At 39.7% G+C, this 18,962-nt stretch overlaps 1 protein-coding gene across 2 annotated transcripts in view; it reads right to left on the reverse strand.

Moving 5' to 3' along the window:
- Positions 1 to 39: 39 nt before the first annotated feature.
- The window catches only part of dhx36 (DEAH (Asp-Glu-Ala-His) box polypeptide 36), a 30,259-nt gene continuing 11,336 nt past the window's right edge, over positions 40 to 18,962 (reverse strand). For both annotated transcript variants that reach the window (XM_004543551.3, XM_076873255.1), the window contains 15 exons: positions 17,649 to 17,754; positions 13,347 to 13,434; positions 12,309 to 12,364; positions 12,119 to 12,183; positions 9,149 to 9,292; positions 8,599 to 8,716; positions 6,147 to 6,245; positions 5,663 to 5,836; positions 5,463 to 5,549; positions 5,279 to 5,362; positions 5,073 to 5,172; positions 4,833 to 4,923; positions 3,032 to 3,152; positions 932 to 1,084; positions 40 to 843 (listed from right to left, as the gene is read on the reverse strand). In XM_004543551.3, coding sequence (XP_004543608.3) covers positions 613 to 843; positions 932 to 1,084; positions 3,032 to 3,152; positions 4,833 to 4,923; positions 5,073 to 5,172; positions 5,279 to 5,362; positions 5,463 to 5,549; positions 5,663 to 5,836; positions 6,147 to 6,245; positions 8,599 to 8,716; positions 9,149 to 9,292; positions 12,119 to 12,183; positions 12,309 to 12,364; positions 13,347 to 13,434; positions 17,649 to 17,754 — 1,717 coding nt within the window. In that variant the 3' untranslated portion in view covers positions 40 to 612. The remainder of the gene's footprint in view (positions 844 to 931; positions 1,085 to 3,031; positions 3,153 to 4,832; positions 4,924 to 5,072; positions 5,173 to 5,278; positions 5,363 to 5,462; positions 5,550 to 5,662; positions 5,837 to 6,146; positions 6,246 to 8,598; positions 8,717 to 9,148; positions 9,293 to 12,118; positions 12,184 to 12,308; positions 12,365 to 13,346; positions 13,435 to 17,648; positions 17,755 to 18,962) is intronic.

The following is an 18,962-nucleotide window of genomic DNA, read 5'->3' on the forward strand; positions in this document are numbered from 1 at the left end:
AGCAGAGACCACTCTAGGAATAAAACTTGGGACAATAAATTACATTCTTTCTGAACATTTAATGAAGGATAATCAGATAAATCCTCTGGACATTTGCACCTTTCTCAGATTGGAGCTATTAAATCGAGGGTGTGAAATATATTACCCAGATGATCTTAAAGCTCAGAACAAATTATGTTCTCTCATCGTAAAACCAGCAATATTTGAGATTTTCCACATCTCAGCCCGGCAAGGCGGATGAAGTTAAGCCGCATGATGGTACACCTTCTCTTTATTGCACAGGCCTGTGGCAACAGGTGAAAATAAACTTATCCAAACAAGAGGTTCACTAACAAGATAAAGTTACAGAAAGAATTCAGAGAAAGACTGGTCCTTTGATCTAAGAGGTGAAAAAAAAATTATGGGAATCAAATGCAGGCCTTTTTTTTGCCTTTCTTTTTAATAGCAGTGGCCTGTATTTGGCCTTCAGGAGCAGCAAAATTTCAATCAAGCAGAACCATCAAGAAGGCCAGCTGGTTATCATAAATAATCCAACTAGACCCTGTGTCCAAGGACGCAGGCAGTAACTTCATGGCATCTTCTTTTCAGAGACAGCCAAATCTCTATCCACTTTTAATCATCGTCATCATCTTCGTCATTGAAGTAAACATGCTCTCCTCTTGGGGCCGACGCCCACGTTCTGCCATAGCCCCTACTGCTGCCTGTGGGCTTCTCCTGGGTCGTGATCAGGTCTATGATGGCTGTGATCACAGCACAGTCTTTGGATTGACGGTTTTGCCAGTCTACAGGAGCAGGATTACAAATTTTGTCCTGCAGCAGAGAATCCAGCTCTTTCTTTAAACTCTGCAGGACAGACAGGAAGGAGAGATTAATACAAAAGAAATTTCAAAAAGACAGATGTGTTGTTGATGTGCATGTGTGTGTCGTTTACCTTAACAAGGTGAGCAATGCGTGCAGGGGATCTAAAGACAATCCACTGGTCCACTGCGATGGTTTCCTGGTCCTCGTCTTTTTGGATGGTAATGTCTCCTCCAAAGAACAGCAGTGAGAATGGTGACACCTCAGTGCAGTCGTATAGAAAGATCTGAGGGAGCACAGAGATATCAGTAACGCGCGACGACAGGGCCATTACAACAAACACGTCAACACATTTGGTGACAGAGAGCAGCATCATTACGGCACACCCTGCCTGACAGCTATTCTGTGGTGTGGGCTGAAAGTGTCCCATTAGTAAGGAGAGGCTGTGGAGTTTGAAATGTGTTTCAAGAGAAATGTCATCTTGACCAATCTGTGACTTTAACTTATGTATTACACCTCATCCATTTTTCTTCTGTGTTTGAAGGAGACTGATTAATGATTAGGGATGGGTACCGGTATCTGGTGCCATTACGGCACCGGTTCTGACATAAACGTTAGTAACCAGACCGAAAAGCAGCGCACATTTCGGTGCTTTTTGTTTCCTGAGATGTCACACACTTTGGATTCTAGCCAATCATTTTACCTTTCCAAGGATAGTAGGCGAGCCCAGGTACGTACGTTCTTTTAGAGCAGAGCTACAGATTAAAAAATGTTTGATAGAGTGATACTATATATGCCCTATAGCTGCAAAAAAGGCTAAAATTGTTATCTTTTTACAAAAAAACAAAACAAAACAAAAAACAGCTAAACATGAGGGGTTTTTGGACAAAGTTTGTGTTTTCCGTTGTTTAAGCACTGGTTCCAACCAAAGGAGGTATGCTGTATCAACAGAAAAGGCTAACTTGGTTATCATTTTGCAGAAAAAAAAGAGACTTCTAAAAATAAAAACATGAGAGGTTTTTGGACAAAGTTTGTGTTCTCTATTCTTTAAGCATCGGTTCGAGCACTGTTTAAGCACCGGCACCGTTTCAAAAGTACCGGTTTGGCACCGGTATCGGATAAAACCTAAACGATACCCATTCCTACTAATGATAATGCAAATTATTATTTTTTTAGTTATTTATAGTTAAATTCTAAAGACTGCTGGCAGAAAAAGGTGTCATATATAGGTGCACTATAAATCACTCTGTGGGTACACACTAACAAAAAACTCCTTTGCTCTCAGGTCAAAAGTCAAAGACGCGGGATAAACAGCAAACAAAAACTATTTCAGCTTTGAAGGTTGAAGACCATAGTATTAAAAGGGAGAAGTAGAAAAAGATGGAGAGAGAAGAGAGAAGAAAAAGAGAAAAAAAGCGAGGAGACAGCAGAGACGACTGCATTTACTCCATGAATGTGTAATGTTATGTCTCACCGAGGGCAAGTGCGTCAGAGAAGATAAAGTCTGGACGTCATCCTTCAGTTTTATTCTTTTTTGTCCTATCTACAGCCCTGGACTTCTGCTTTCTTCTCAGGGTAAACAAATAACCTTGAAAATCTCGCACTCTCAGAATACCTTATTTTTACCATGTCATTGTGCTCAAAACCACTTACATGCGACAAGAAAAAAAAATCATTTAATGGCAACAATAATGACAGTGAAATGCAGCAAATCATTTATTTTCCCTTAAAGACAAAAAGCACAGGCGGCCATCAGAGAGGACATAAAAGGTGTTTTCCTGCAGAATAGAAACATTCACAAAAAGAGAGCACAGAAAGAACAAAGACAAAGAGATGCAAGGGAGGGGAAACGGGTGTGAAGAGGGGAAGAAAGAAAAAAAAAGAGAGAATATAGAAAAAGGCAGCAGTCAGCAAACAGCACTGACTGTTTTGCACCCCACCACCAACTACTACATTGTATCTGGAAGCTTTGAAGCACAAGAGCCTTTGAGAGGGACTTGAAAGGCAGTGTTTTAATCAAATATTCATTAAGTGCAAAGCTGGTGTGGCACCACTGCCAACCTTTAACCACTGGCCCTCTTTTCCACTCATATGCACCATTCGAGGGACACATGCAAACTCAAGAAGACACAAAGCAACACAGACTCAAATGTAAAAATAAATAAATAACATTTACAGAACAATATAACATTTACTAGGAGAGATAGATTACTCCACCATGTAAGATACTCACACTACTTGTTCTCATCTTTAGGTGATAGATAAGCCAAGTATAGTTGAATTCCATCTCTTCGGCATTGACAGATTTTGGGTGGATACACACTTTTCCGTCAGCCTGAGTGTACACTTTGACACTGCAAAAGATCAGATGTGAGTGAGTCTAAGTGTGTGTTTTATAGAGCTGGGAATATTCACATTCTTCATACTTTACAACATATTTTTTATTAAAATTGTCATCTTAATAAATGATGAAAAAAAGACAATTTATCACAGCAGAAGATGGAAAACAGTTAAAAAAAAAAGAAAAGAAATTGTAACAGTTATGAACACCCCCCCCCCCCCCGTTTTGATTACATTTTTATAGACAAATTATTCAAAAAGTTTGGATAAAAATAACGATTATATGCAAACACTACAATCTGGTGTGATCTCTGAGGCAGAGATGAGCAGTGGAATACCAAGGACTAGTGTGTCAAAACCTAAGTATTTCTATAAGAATTAAGGAGGCAAGTAGGAGCCAGGTACTCCTAATCAAATGTGACTGATTAACTGATCATTAAGTGTGAACACCGCTACATAAGTGTTTGCAGTTTGTTGGTCTGTGTTAAAACAATAAAACGGTGGAAAGAAATCAGCAATGATCTAAGAGTCCAGCATTCCACAGTAAATTATTCAGTGGAAAATATTCGAGACATGTTATACGCCCTGACAAACTCACCCCAAGGTCATGCACATGACCTTGCAATGCACAGAGGAAGTGAAAAAAAAAAATCAAACTCCTCCACCTCAAACTCTACCAGCCTCAGATAGTATGTCAAATGTTAAAGTTAATGAGAGTACAATTAGAAAAACACTAATTTTCTAAAATTAGTGGAGAGTCGTGTATCGCTTGCTTGTTGGCTTGTTTGGGTTGCCAGGAAAAAGTAATATAGTATAATTTTTGCTAAAATAACTCAGAATTTAGCTGTTCAAGAGCTAAATTCTATCAGGTGTTTTTTGGCTTTTTAATCCAACGTATGCAGAATGCTGAAAGTAACACTGTGTTCCACACACCAGTATGTTGGCCAAAGAAAACCAACTGTTTCACTACAGGGAACAAGTGCTAACCTTCTGTTATGCACTTAACCCATAAGAGAGAGGAGATTATATACAGATTACTTTGTTTTCAATATAATCCAGAAAAAAAAAAGAAAATGGATTCTGCTATTTACACAAAGTGCCTTAAGCGTCAGACAAATAGCCCGTCTCTCTTTTGCAGCTCAACGTACACCACTTTGTATTCTGTTGCAAGTGCTTAATCAAGCACTGAATTCATTAAGTGGAGAGCCGTGGTGCGGACATAAACATTTAAAAACTTGCTTGGTGTTACGAATTACTTATACAAAGGAAATGACCCTGGGAAATGACTGTGCACCTAGGTCTAAAGCTGTCAACGAGATAAACAATAAAAGTGACAGCCTGCTGTGAAAGAGTCTGTGCCCCTGTTGTGCGTGTCTGTCTTTTGCACGCAGGTCACAGCCACCGCTTATGACAGCTGCCTTTGGGCAATTTTATGATGACTGCATTGATCTTGAGCTGCAAAAGTGCCTTTGTTTTTGACAATCATCCAAACGTGGCCTCTGCACAGCCTGGGGTAATTGTCACAGTGCCCTTACAGAGCACTCTTACCAGGACGTATGATGAGATATTGCAGTGTGAAGGCTATTTTTCTCTCTGGAGATCAATAAGACTGATTGTGCACCTCTCTATCTTGGCCTGTGCAGCCCTTTCCTGTCTGTCATTGCTCATCTCCTCCTTTGGATTAGCAAACTTACCCTGGCCTCTTTTTGCTGTGAGATGGTCTGATCATGGCCACCTTAGGGTACAGACCTGCTACAATCACTGCCTTGATTAATTTTTCATTGCCTGAGGGGAAAAAAAGTGACAGATAAAGAACAAATGAAAAAGAAAATATTAAACTTAAATGCTTCATATCATACTTTGCTACTGCTTCACAGCCCAGATATCATGACCAGTTAAAAAACAACAAACAAACAGAAAAACTTCTTACTTACCCGAGTTGACATTAGATTTGGGGTCTTTGGGATCGTTGCTGCTGACAAAGCCTGCATGCATGAGATGTTCGGCAAACTGACCCTTCATGTTTTGCAGCATCTGAATGATGAAAGGACAAGTTGCTTCTAATAATACAGCACACCTTTGACTTCACAGAAAGAAGTCCATATTTAAAATATAGTCACGCAGAATCATCCCGACTCACCTGGAGTGTGTTGGCAGACAGGAAGTTGTCCCAGCAGTATTCCCTTTCATACCTGCCTCCACGCTGCTTTGCATCCTCCCAGCCCTGGGTAAATCAATGCATGATAAATTAAGATAGGATCAATTCATACAGCAGACACATCTGTGAGTACAAAATCAGGAGTCACCCATGTGGGCTGTTCTACCTGGAAAGCATTGACAATAGTGAGGTGGTCACTCTTCGAGTTTCTAGAGAGGGCCTTCCGCCTCATGTCTGCCATCTTCTCTTTACCCTAAGACAAACAGATACGTTAAAAAACAAAAACAAAATGCACACACACACAAGTTCAAAGATAGTATACAGCGTAAGCTTTCATAAGCTGTCTGTGAACTCAGCTCTACCTACCAGGGGTATGAAAAAAGGGTCTTTGAAGCTGAGGGAAGCAGCAATAGTGAGTACAGGGTCAAGGCAGCCCAACAGAGCTCCAAACAGGATGAGCTTGCCAATGTGAGGTTCCACAGGCAGGCGAGCCAGGTGGAAACCCAATGCTGTAAGATTCTCTCTTTGGTCCAGGGCGTTCTGACAAAACAATGTCATCATATCCATAAGAAAGGGCATTCAGAAACATGTGCATAATAACTATCCCACAATTTTATTTTATTTTAACAAGTTTAACCTCATTAGCCTGAAAGCTCATTTTTATCTGGGTAAATACTAATTTCTCAGTTTGCTGCTGCAACACAAGTTACTGAATTTGTAAGGGCTTTTTAGTTAGTTACTAATATATTAAGTTACTAGTATATTATGTAATCTTTGGTCACAGCCCAGCATGCAATTGATACTCTGATTCGTAACAATCTCTTAAAAACCCTTTTAGTTACTTTCTTACCAGTTCTGTGAGATTCTTGATGGCGAGGCTGACAGCCTTTTCAGTGGGACGGTCCAAGGCTTTCTCCAGGAATCGACCTATAGACCCAAGCTTCAGTATCTAGGGAGTGTATGTGATATTTTGCTTTGATCAGCACAAGCATGTCATAATTTTTTCCACATAATTCCCTTTACTTAATCAGGTGGGCTGTTAACTATGGAAAACATTGATTTATAGACACACAGTACTGTGGAAAAGTCTTGAGCCACTCCCCATTTCTTCATATTTTGACATTCGGTATGACCACTTTTGTTCTTCAAAACAGCCTGAACTCTCTTGTGCAGCTTTCTTATTATTTCTTTAAATAATCTTCAGGAATATTTCTCCAGGCCTCTTGATGGATGTTCAAAGCTCTTCTTTAGATGTTGGCTGTCCTCTGCTCTGTTCTCTGTCAAGATGATCCCACACTGCATCAATAATGTTAAGATCTGGGCTCTGAGAAGGCCAATCCATGACTAACAGTGTTCCACTGTGTGTTTTTCAATCAAGGTACGCTTTTACTGCACTGGCAGTGTATTTGGGATGGCTGTCATGATGAAACATGCCAATCAGATGCTTTCCAGATGGTACTTCATGGTGGATCAGAGTATGACTGTGTTTTTCTGTGTTCATAATTTGGGCAATGTTGATAATACCTCTATTACCACTGGCTGAGATCCAGCTACAAAACATGACCGAGCCTTCACTGTGTTTTACAAATGGAGGCACTACCTGTTGCTCCTCTCTCCTGCCCACCTCTGTACATACTGACACCAGTTTTAACCAAAAATGACAAATTTGGACTCATCACCCCATAAAACCTGTAGCCATTTATTTTAAGTCCAGTTATGTAATTTGGCATACCTCATTCTTTTCTAACTCTTCTCTTCCTTATGAATGGCTTCTTGAAAGCCACCTGTCCTCTGAGACCATTTCTGATGAGGCTTCAGTGAACAGTAGATAAATCAAAAGGTCAGATCTACCTTTCAGGTCCTGTGTCAGGTCTTTGCAGGACTTTTTTGTACTTCTCTTCATTACTTTGAGGTGTTCATCTGCTGTAGACAGTTTTTCTTCTGCCACTTCTCTTTTTGAGAACACACTGCACATACTGAGTTATGCAAATATTTCAGTTAATAACTAATATACCTCAGAAATATTATTTTAAGTCTTTCAAAATTATGAGTTTTAATGACAGTCAGATAATAAAAAAGTGCCTAAAGTACTTTTTGAAACTGATTAAGTTATTTGTTATGTGTAGACAACACTGGTTTATCCCTTAAGTTAGGTGCCTTTTAACAAAAAACCCCAAAACAAAAACCTTAATTAATTATACGCCAGTGCTAAGTGACTTAATAGACAAAGCGGAAAAACCCCCCCCAAAACAAACAAGAAAAAGTTCCTCAATGTTTAAAGGAAAACTTTAAAATACCTAAAAGCCTGGAGAACTACTACTAAAGACTGCTTTAAAATTACAAGAAAGTCTGACTTATTGGAGGCAAAAGATAAAGAAATAAGGGATCACTCAAGACATTTTCACAGTACTATAGATATAGTAAGATCAAGTACAGTTAGCTTTGAATGACTTGCTCATATTGCTTTTTGTGACAGAACAACAAAGATGTTAGTGCTTACTTCTAATCTTAACTAACGCAATTCACTGAATGCTACGTGAAATGAATGTGATCACATGGTTTGGTTTGGCTAAATGCACGTTCATTTCCACATTCAAAAGGAACATTTACTTGTGGCTAACTGCAGAGCAATGAAACAGCCACATCTCTATGTCTGACTAACAATGTGATGTTGAAGTGTTTGTGCATTAGAGAGCCAGGTCAAGGTTAGCATGTTGTCAGTGTTTGTCTCACTTTAAGGACTGTCTGATGCATTGTGCAACTCTCACCCACTAGCTTCAAAAACCATATCACACACATACTCAAATACATCCAGCACAGAGAGTGGGGGAGACACACTAAAATGCATATCCAATACAGCAACTGGTGAGAACAATCACAGCAAACACTACATCTAAATGACCTTTGGCTTAATTTTCCATTAGCACTGTTTAAAATATGTCTGAGTGGAGCGTGAGGATTTCAAAAGAGAACGCGAAAAAAAAAAGTAAGCAACCAAAGAAGAAAAAGACTGTTTATATAAGAGAAAAAAAATGTGTAGAAAAGTAATTATACTGTCTGTAAAAAATGAGAGTAAGAGCGGGAGAGGGCATGAGTCAGCCCGGGATGCTCATCCCCAGTTCTCATTAGAGAGGAGAGGCTGTAATTCAGCACAACACCAAAAACAGCAGCGCTGTCCTCGTTCCGCCCCTGCACTCACAAAACTCATTGAGAGCAATCTTGTCCTCATCTAAACTCCCAAACCCACATCTATCTGTCTCTCTCTCTGTCAGTCTATCCCTCTTTCTCTCCGCATATACAACCTTGATCTGCAAGCACAGCTCCTCCAGTGGTGTCCTCATAATTTCAGGTAATTGATAGGCATCCAACAGGCTGGCCCTCAGACCGTTGTACAGGTGATAGCATTTCCCCGGACACACTCTGGATATTTAGAGAAGAGAGTTGTTAGAGAGACAGAGAAGGAAAAGAGGTTAAATGTTTTACAGGCCCTGTGACAAGGGCTTACTTTAAAAATCAGTGGGATGAAACTGCACACAGTAAGCAGCTCTGCTAATTGGGCCTTGCTGCACTTTGATGTCAGAGCTATATAACAGAACAGACGTCTCAAGTAAAAGACTGGAAACAACCTGAGAGTGACTACACTTTGCCTTTCTGAGTGGTTACAGATGGGAAAGCAGGACAGAGTGGTCTTACAGGGAAGAGTGATGGAGAGCTCAGATGACAAATAGATGGGAAGCTAATTATCCCATATTGCATACCCAGAGGCACTAATATAAAGTATGCCCTCATTATATTATAATCTACAAATATACCCACGTGTAGACACAAACGCACACATAAACACACACACACCTGCCAGCACGTCCTTTCCTCTGTTTGGCATTGGCCAAGCTAACCCACTCAGCCATCATGGTGCTGATGTTATTGCTGGTGTCAAAGTTGGTCTCCTTAATTTTGCCTCCATCTATCACATAAACAACATCATCGATGGTGATGCTGTGAGGAGCAGGCGAGAGAGAAAGGGGGGAAAACATAAGTTGCACGTAATAATACAGAAAAAACACTTCAAAGTTAGGGCTGTTCGATATAACGATATATATCGTTTCATTTTACGCTATCGTTTGTTTGGTGGTGTCGCAAAAATAAACTGTTTGCGGCAATATTTTTTCATCGTTTTGATGGTCACTGTAGTGGCTATATTAATTTCTTAAAGTTCTCTCTTTCTCTTATATTTAATATAACCACACTATGGACGGACAAGCGCCTGTTTTTATGCGTTGTGGTTAGCAACAACGACGGTAACACTATCGCGTGTCCGCTTGTTTACGTTCCACATAAACCTTTCACGATAAAGCTCAAGATCCTGTTGAGACTTTTCAAAATAAACTGAATCACGTGAAAGAGCAGATTATTTACGGATAAGAAGTAGAAAAGAGCCGCCAGGTGCTAGAAAATAAACCTTAGACTCAAACGTTAGAACAGGCTTTTCCCCGCAGCACGCTGTGTAATAAATACTCACAGAGAAAACGGCGGCTGCTACAACTTATGTCTAAAAATGTATCGTTTCATACATCTGTTAAAACACTCGACTCCAGCTACATGACGCGCAGCTGAAAACACTTCCCGCAAGACGAGCTGCCCGAGAGTCACAGAATTTACAGAAAATGTTACATTTTTGTGATTTATATCGTTATCAGGACGACAGAATTCTTATATCGGGATATGAGATTTTGGTCATATCGCACAGCCCTATTGAAAGTAGACTCTCAAGAATTCCTAGTTAAGACTCTTACACAATCACTTAGAAGTAAAAAATAAAATCCAGCCCTTTGGTAGGTTTCTGAGTAGACTTGTAGTCAAGACCGCCTAATCCGAGACCAAGACAAGACCAAGACCAAGTTGAGACGAGACCAAGACCGAGACCGAGACAAAAAAAGTCTTTAAACTGCAGCCAGATGCTATTCTATATACATATGCAGGACACCTTAAACTAGTTTTTTAATTAAGCAGCAAGGCAGAACAAAGTCGGGCCTGTATCAAGACACAGGGACTAAACCCCAATTCAACCAGACCCAGAACTGATCCGGAATTAAAACAGGACTACAACAGTAACCAAGACAGAACCAGAATCAGAACTAGATGATAGTAGCACTAAAAATCACCATAGACCTGCACTACACTTATTTTTTAATTCTACCAAAGTACAATATTTAGATTGAGAAAAGTTTATATAATTATTTAGCCTTGTTGTGCAAACAAGCCTGCATAACTTAATAAATATAGAATTTGAAAAGTAACAAATGGTATCTAAAAAGAAACACTAGGTACATGTTCTGATGAGTTTTGGCAAACAACCATTTGACTAACATGTGTGTCTCACCTGCTCTTATTCCATCTCTGTTCTGTCCTCATTCTCTCTCTCCCTCTCTGTTCCTCTCTCTCCCTCTCTGTTCCTCTCTCTCCCTCTCTGTTCCTCTCTCTCCCTCTCTGTTCCTCTCTCTCCCTCTCTGTTCCTCTCTCTCCCTCTTTGTGCTGACAATCAAGCCAAACTCCATCATCATCAAATATACAGTTGAAACCAGATATTTATGTACTCTTCAGATAAAAACAAACACACTTTTTTAATTGTAACATCAAATCAAACTAAATGTTTATTTTTTTAGATTGATAAATATAAAAAACATATTTGTTAACTTTAAGAGTAAAGAGAGAAACTATCTGTATTTCTTCATTGCAAATGGCACCAAATTGTATTCAAAATTGAGCCACACTTATGGAGCTCCACAGTTCTTTTCCTGGTGTTTTGGTTGACATCTCTGGATTTTTCCCGTGTCAAAGAAACAGGCTCTGTGTTTTGCCTTATATGCATCCACAACTGTGCCACCAATTTACTCACATGGACTCTACTAACCAATCAGAAGCTTCTTCAGCTCAGAATGGAATCGTCTGGAGTTTTCTTATTAATTAACCATAAACTTAGTGTACATGTGCTCCTAAATTTGATGAAAGTGATTAAAATAGACAGCTCCCTCTTTTTATTCTGACATTTCACTAATTCAAAAGATATTTCAACATTTATTTATCTAAAACAAAAGTTTACTCTAAATTGATGTTTAACAGTAAAAAAAAGTTTATGTTTTCTCCATAAAGTGTGTGTAAATATCTGGTTTCAACTGTGAATATACTGCTGTGTATTGAAATTCCTCTTGTTTTGCATAGATATACTGAACAACATCCAAAGCATAATATATAAAATAACATCTACCTGAGTTTTTTCTTTGAAAGAAGCTCCTTATGTCCATTGTTGTGTACATCAGTACACAACTGAAACCGATTTAGAGAATTTAGATTTGAGAACGCAGGACCGAAACAGCGAGACCAAGACCGAGACCAGGACAAAAGTCCGTCGAGACCAAGACGAGACCAAGACCAAGTAAAAGTGGTCTCGAGACATCCAACTCTAGTTTAGAGTCTATATTTAGTGGAGTGATATGAGGGGAGTGCTGAGGGCAGGCAGCTCCTTAATTTGCTCTGCTCGTTTGTGTGAATGCAGCACTCTGAACGCATTAACAAATTGCCTGTCAGAGTTTTCTCATCCAAACCAATATGACAGTATTTGTAATCAATCCAAGAGATGTATGCTAATTAGCTCCAATCCAGTTGTAGGCCTCATTCCTGACTGAGGCACTGGCACACACAGAAAACAGATATATGATGGAATGTCATAAAAGGTCTGTGTTTTTTCTAAACCTTTAAACACTTTCCAAAGTACAAATGCAAAGACTGCACAAGCTTTTACCACAGACGCATGCTCTTACAAACCTGGTCTCAGCTATATTGGTAGCAATCACAATCTTTCGAACTCCAGGAGGAGGCCTTTTAAAAACCTGAGAAGAATTAGAGAGAAAAATTGAGCAGGACATTTGTGATATTGAAAGGGGACTAAAGTAGGACACAATTGACAAAGAGATGGTCCGAGAAAGAGAAAAAAGAGAAACTGAAGAATACTGACCTGTGTCTGATTAACAGTTGGCATGAGGGAGTGTAAAGGGATGATAACAAACCGGTCTGAAATGTAACAGGACACAAAAGAAAAACTCAAATAAAACACTGACTGTCAATTTAAGATACAACTAGTCCATAGGCTGAACAATTATGTGTTCTATAACAACAAGTATCATGAAACCATGGAGAATTCTACAGCCACAGCACCCCTACTTCAGATAGGTGGAAGATAACGGATGAATGGAAAAATTGCACCACAAATAGTGACATAGTTGCTGGAGTCCACTTAACTTAAAATGACATACGTGTTTAGCAACTTTGTCTTTACATACAAATATACGCAAAATACAAGCAATCAGCAACCAGCGGAGTCAAGTCATCTTTTGCGAAAATATAAGCTGGAAGACAAATCTTTTATAATATAGAGCCTTTATTTCCAAACCTTTGCTAAACTTTCAGAGTTAACTGTATATCACAACTGACAAAGAGACCAGTTGACTATTGCAGTCAAACTCTATTTGTAATCTGTCACCAAATGCAAAACCAGCAATCGGGAAACCACCCTCATTTTGACTCCAGTGAGACTAAGCCATAAGCAGTTAAGAAAATGGGTGTATTTCAACAAAGTGGCGCAATGATGAGTGCTGTCTCGTCATGGTAAGAAGATCCTGGGTTTGAATCTGCCTGTGTCAGTCCGCTCCGGGTACTCCATCTTTCTCGCACAGTTCCAAGACATACTTGTTAGGTTACGTGGCGATTCTAAATCGGCCTTAAGTGTGAACTATGAATGGTTGTCGTCTCTCTCGCCTTGTGATAGACTGACGACCAGTTCAGTGTACCCTGCTTCTTGCTCTATGACAGCTGTAATAGGCTTTTATATTGCTGCGACCCTGAATTCAATAAGTGGTTAAGAAAATCAAAGGATGGATTTCTCAACTGTGGAACAGAAAACTGTATAGTCAAAGCAAGAAAGAAAAATTGCAAGACACCGACGTGCATTCACTTCCATGCTGTACATCCTGAATGTGTGTTTCTGTTTGCATACCTGATCGGAACATTTGCTGAGCCATGAGAAGGTCATTGAGAGTACTGATATTGTCCCAACCAGGCAAGAACACCAAGATTGCTCCTTCCTGTCCAAGACATGATACAAAACTCTCAACACAGCTGTAAGTCACAAAATCCAGCAGGGTCTCAGTAGATTGCGGGTCCAGCAAACAAGATGCCCATGACCTCAGAGGAGCTGAGCTGAGGCAGATACTGTAGATATGATTTGCTCTCAGCTCCCAACCTCTACATTCACATTCAGACACAAAATAGCCACTGAAACTCCAACATCTTTATGACAAATGCATCTTTATAGTACAGGAGAGCATCTGATTAACATTAACAAAAGCACTGACTTAATTTTCCCCACAATAGCAAAGAGAAAAGGAAATCAATAAGTCACATGAAAAAGTACAGACACAGAAACGCTAGCTGTGAAAACATAAGAAGAGAAGACTAAATGGTGAGGAAATCTCTGCGCATTGAGCTCTTTTGTCAGTGGCTGCAGATTGCTGACCACTTAATGGATATCAGGCATCGGCGCCTCATTCACAAAGCCAAAATCCATTACAGTAATGCTGTAATGGTTTTTAAAAAAAAAAAAGCTGAAAAAGACTCCTTTAATGACTGATGAAGAGCTCAGTCATTGCAGCAGCAAAGAATAGAATAGAGAGAAGGAGACAAAGAATGAGACAAAGTCAAAAATCAGTCAATTGTTTATGGTGCAGTACTGTTTCATTTCTTTCCATACAAGCTATTACCACAGTTGTTGTCTCAACACTAAATACTCAAAGTTTTGACAGAAATCAGTGACACAAATATGAAGGTTACAGTTTGTGACACAAAAAAATTACACAAGGCAGTCAATGCTAGCCCATGGAGCCATGCTGGAAAGGTCAAAGATAAAATTAGTCAAATCTGTCTTTAATAAATATACAGTTATACAGACTGTACAGAGCTATAATACAGAGCAGAGTTTCAGCAAACTCGTTTTCATCCTATCCAGATTTAAACAAAGTATTCTCTAACTAAAATTAAGCTGCTATAAAAATCGATTCTATAAAAAGCACCATGCTATTCATTTCCTCCGAGAAATGAAGGGAAGGCATAAAAAGTAGCTTCTAGGCCTTGGTTTCCCCAACTTTTTAATTAAAGCTAATTATTATCCCCAGTTCTCAACCACTGGCACTCACATGGGACTGTATGTATGTTAAAGTCTCTGCATGTGTATTTGTGAAAGAGATGAAGGTCGGCTGCCTAGCTACAACCTGACAAATTACACGCATCCAGGAAGAAACACACTCTAATTAATTCTAACTAAAAATTAAGTGACAGTACAGTACAGTAAGCTCTGGAGAGTCTACTCTATGACAGCACACACAAACACACACAGCAAACCACCCACATACAGTTGCACCCAGCAGGCATTCATTAATGCCTGTATGTTAAACCCCTAGGTGTATAATCACAGAACCCTGCAACATAATTAACCAATCATCACAGTCAAAAGCTCAGCAGATGGCCCATATCCTTGGTTCAGATTACCATCATGGTGAATCAGCCAGTTCTCTCACAGCCATTTGACAACGCCACAACAAATCAGCTGGTTGACTGGCTCAGTGTGGCCGTGACTGATGGAGATACAGCTTCATATGGGAAAGTATAATTATTCTGTCTGCCTCTGTTAGTCACTCCGTGTTCTTCTTCTTTTTCACTCTCTTGTTTATTTATACATCCAAAACTATTTTACTTCATTCAGTCATAGCACTTAACTTTTTAAAATGGTAGTAAACTAATCATTCTTCTCTCATTAATAGTAGTCTACCCTGAATCGCCTCCTGGTCAGCAGGGGGGATTTCTGTGGAGTGTGCATGTCTCCCTGTGCCTGTGTTGGCTTTCTTTGGGTGCTGGCTGTAAATTATAGACGCTAAACTGTCTCTGTAGGTTTGTGTCTTTGTTTGTCTCTCTGTGTTAGATCTGTGATGGACAGACGACCTGTATAAGGTGTACCCTGCCCTTGACCTACAGTGGGGCAAAAAAGTATTTAGTCAGCCACCGATTGTGCAAGTTCCCCCACTTAAAATGATGACAGAGGTCAGTAATTTGCACCAGAGGTACACTTCAACTGTGAGAGACAGAATGTGAAAAAAAAAAAATCCATGAATCCACATGGTAGGATTTGTAAAGAATTTATTCGTAAATTAGGGAGGAAAATAAGTATTTGGTCACCTCAAACAAGGAAAATCTCTGGCTCTCACAGACCTGTAACGTCTTCTGTAAGAAGCTTTTCTGTCCCCCACTCGTTACCTGTATGAATGGCACCTGTTTGAACTCATCATCTGTATAAAAGACACCTGTCCACAGCCTCAAACAGTCAGACTCCAAACTCCGCCATGGCCAAGACCAAAGAGCTTTCGAAGGACACCAGGAAAAGTATCGTAGACCTGCACCAGACTGGGAAGAGTGAATCTACAATAGGCAAGCAGCTTGGTGTGAAAAAATCAACTGTGGGAGCAATCATCAGAAAATGGAAGACATACAAGACCACTGATAATCTCCCTCGATCTGGGGCTCCACGCAAGATCTCATCCCGTGGGGTCAAAATGATCATGAGAACGGTGAGCAAAGATCCCAGAACCACACGGGGGGACCTGGTGAATGACCTGCAGAGAGCTGGGACCAAAGTAACAGAGGTCACCATCAGTAACACACTACAACGGCAGGGAATCAAATCCCGCAGTGCCAGACGTGTTCCGCTGCTGAAGCCAGTGCATGTCCAGGCCCGTCTGAAGTTTGCCAGAGAGCACATGGATGATACAGCAGAGGATTGGGAGAACGTCATGTGGTCAGATGAAACCAAAGTAGAACTTTTTGGTATAAACTCAACTCGTCGTGTTTGGAGGAAGAAGAATACTGAGTTGCATCCCAAGAACACCATACCGACTGTGAAGCATGGGGGTGGAAACATCATGCTATGGGGCTGTTTTTCTGCCAAGGGGACAGGACGACTGATCCGTGTTAAGGACAGAATGAATGGTGCCATGTATCGTGAGATTTTGAGCCAAAACCTCCTTCCATCAGTGAGAACTTTGAAGATGAAACGAGGCTGGGTCTTCCAACATGACAATGATCCAAAACACACCGCCCGGGCAACAAAGGAGTGGCTCCGTAAGAAGCATTTGAAAGTCCTGGAGTGGCCTAGCCAGTCTCCAGACCTCAACCCCATAGAAAATCTGTGGCGGGAGTTGAAAGTCCGTGTTGCTCGGCGACAGCCCCAAAACATCACTGCTCTCGAGAAGATCTGCATGGAGGAATGGGCCAAAATACCAGCTACTGTGTGTGCAAACCTGGTAAAGACCTATAGTAAACGTTTGACCTCTGTTATTGCCAACAAAGGTTATGTTACAAAGTATTGAGTTGTATTTTTGTTATTGACCAAATACTTATTTTCCACCCTGATTTACGAATAAATTCTTTACAAATCCTACCATGTGGATTCATGGATTTTTTTTTCACATTCTGTCTCTCACAGTTGAAGTGTACCTCTGGTGCAAATTACTGACCTCTGTCATCATTTTAGGTGGGGGAACTTGCACAATCGGTGGCTGACTAAATACTTTTTTGCCCCATTGTATAATAGCTGGGATAGGCTCCAGGCTCTAGATAAGCAGCTGAAGTATGGACATATATTTTTTCATAATAACCATTTTACCACTTCCTAGAAAAGCTACTGGGCCAGCAGTTACAAAAATTAAAACTTTCTACTTTCAAGTCACACAGGTGACACTGTATTCACAAAGCTAACAACTGTGCACTGAAATGATGCCGACATCCAAAAAGGAAAGTTAACCAGAACTGGAAAAAGAAAAAAGGGAATGGAGGTGCAGCGGGAGAGCATCTGTTCAATCACTCATTAGCAGAAATTTGCTGCCAGGATCTGTGTCATTTTCTCTGATCTAATGTCTGTGTTTGGCAGCTAGCCCGCCTGCTCCCTCCATCTGCTCCATCTAGGAATGTACTGTACTTTGCCAGCCTAAGAGTCTCCATTAACTATTAGTTTCCATTTAATATCAAGCCACCTTTCACATGGGCAACTTTTTGTCAATGATTAAAGAACATGATGTCCAAAAATGACAATCTTCAAAGGCAAGCTCCTGTTACAGAAACATTCATTTTGACATTTTCATAAAGTACAAATTCAGTTTGTTGTTGTTTTTTTTTTTTAAATAAAACGCATCGTCTAGAATTTGGCCAATTTATGCCAGCTGCACTCAAACCACAACTAAAAGGTTAGACTCACCTCCTCATTGAGCACAATATAACGAATTAGTGCCAGAATTAGGTCCAGATCAATCTTCTCATCTCTGTCTAATATCTCGAGAGCCTCAATGGTTGTGTCAGAGTACCTGTAAAACACAGGACATGGACATGGCAACATAAGTGCTCCTGCTCTCCCCTTACTTGTTGCTGGAGGTGTCACACGCTGTAATATGGCTACAACAGGTTTATAAATATTTTCACATGCTATGCTTTAGTACAAAAATGCAGAATAGCTTTGAGTTACAGTTGATACTTTTTCTTTGTTGTGGTAATAGCACTGGTGATCAGTAACATATTAATAATTGGTTCTTTGTCTTTTTTTCCCCTTTAGAATGAGAAAAAGAGAAACATCTGTGTCGTGTTCAACTACAAAAGCAGTATTTCTGTTTTTTAAAAAATGTATTCCAGTAGGTCTTAATACAAAAATGTGTTTTATGTTGAAACCATTTGAAATCACCAGAAAACTAATTTTGCAAGCACACCGACAGTGTTCAAAGTAATATTTCTGCCTAGTTACACAATAGACTGGATGCCATGTTGTGAATTTAGGACTTAATTATTTTTTAATAACAAAACTAAACACTGGCAAAACAAACCAACATTGAATATGCCAAGACATTTAAAAAAATATTTGTTAATATTACGCTATTTTATAAATGATCGGGCTCCTCAGTTCTCAGTAATATTGTGATTCTTCTTAAAGCTTTCAGTTCAGTAAGACAAAGCATTTTGGAAACTTCAAGTGTTATTACAAGAATTCTCACTTGAGAAAAATAGCCTTTTCTGTTCAGGGTATCAACATATCGAATTCCTTACCTATAGTATTCAAACTGGATCATGTCCAGGATTACTTTAAAATTAAACTGAAATAGTTTTTGAAGTGGAATCCAGTCACGTAGACATGAACAATCTTCTGTCTCCTGTTTAGAGCCTCTGTTGTTATATTGCAGGTGTGTCTAGTGGCATCTTATCTCCATTCTGTTGTGTTGTGGGATTGTCTTAAAAATTTTAAAGCAGTTATTAGAGAGAAATTTGCACCCAAAAAATTTAGTAAGTGTCAAATTGGCAAAGCAAAGTCCTTCACAGCTGTAATTATGTTTTGAACAAAAGCAACTAAGCTACAGTGTTGCTGTGTCTGTACTAAGCAGACCTTGGAACTGTCTGTGATGGTGCACTTTAATTGTAGCTGTGTTTATGTAACAAATGCATCAGACATCAGTTTCAAGCACTCATCTTTCTCTTACTGTTTGTAGATCAAAACCATAATTCTCTATATTTAATCTTCATTAAATCA

This window comes from Maylandia zebra, linkage group LG14 (genome assembly GCF_041146795.1).
Source record: "Maylandia zebra isolate NMK-2024a linkage group LG14, Mzebra_GT3a, whole genome shotgun sequence".
Classification (NCBI taxonomy): domain Eukaryota; kingdom Metazoa; phylum Chordata; class Actinopteri; order Cichliformes; family Cichlidae; genus Maylandia; species Maylandia zebra.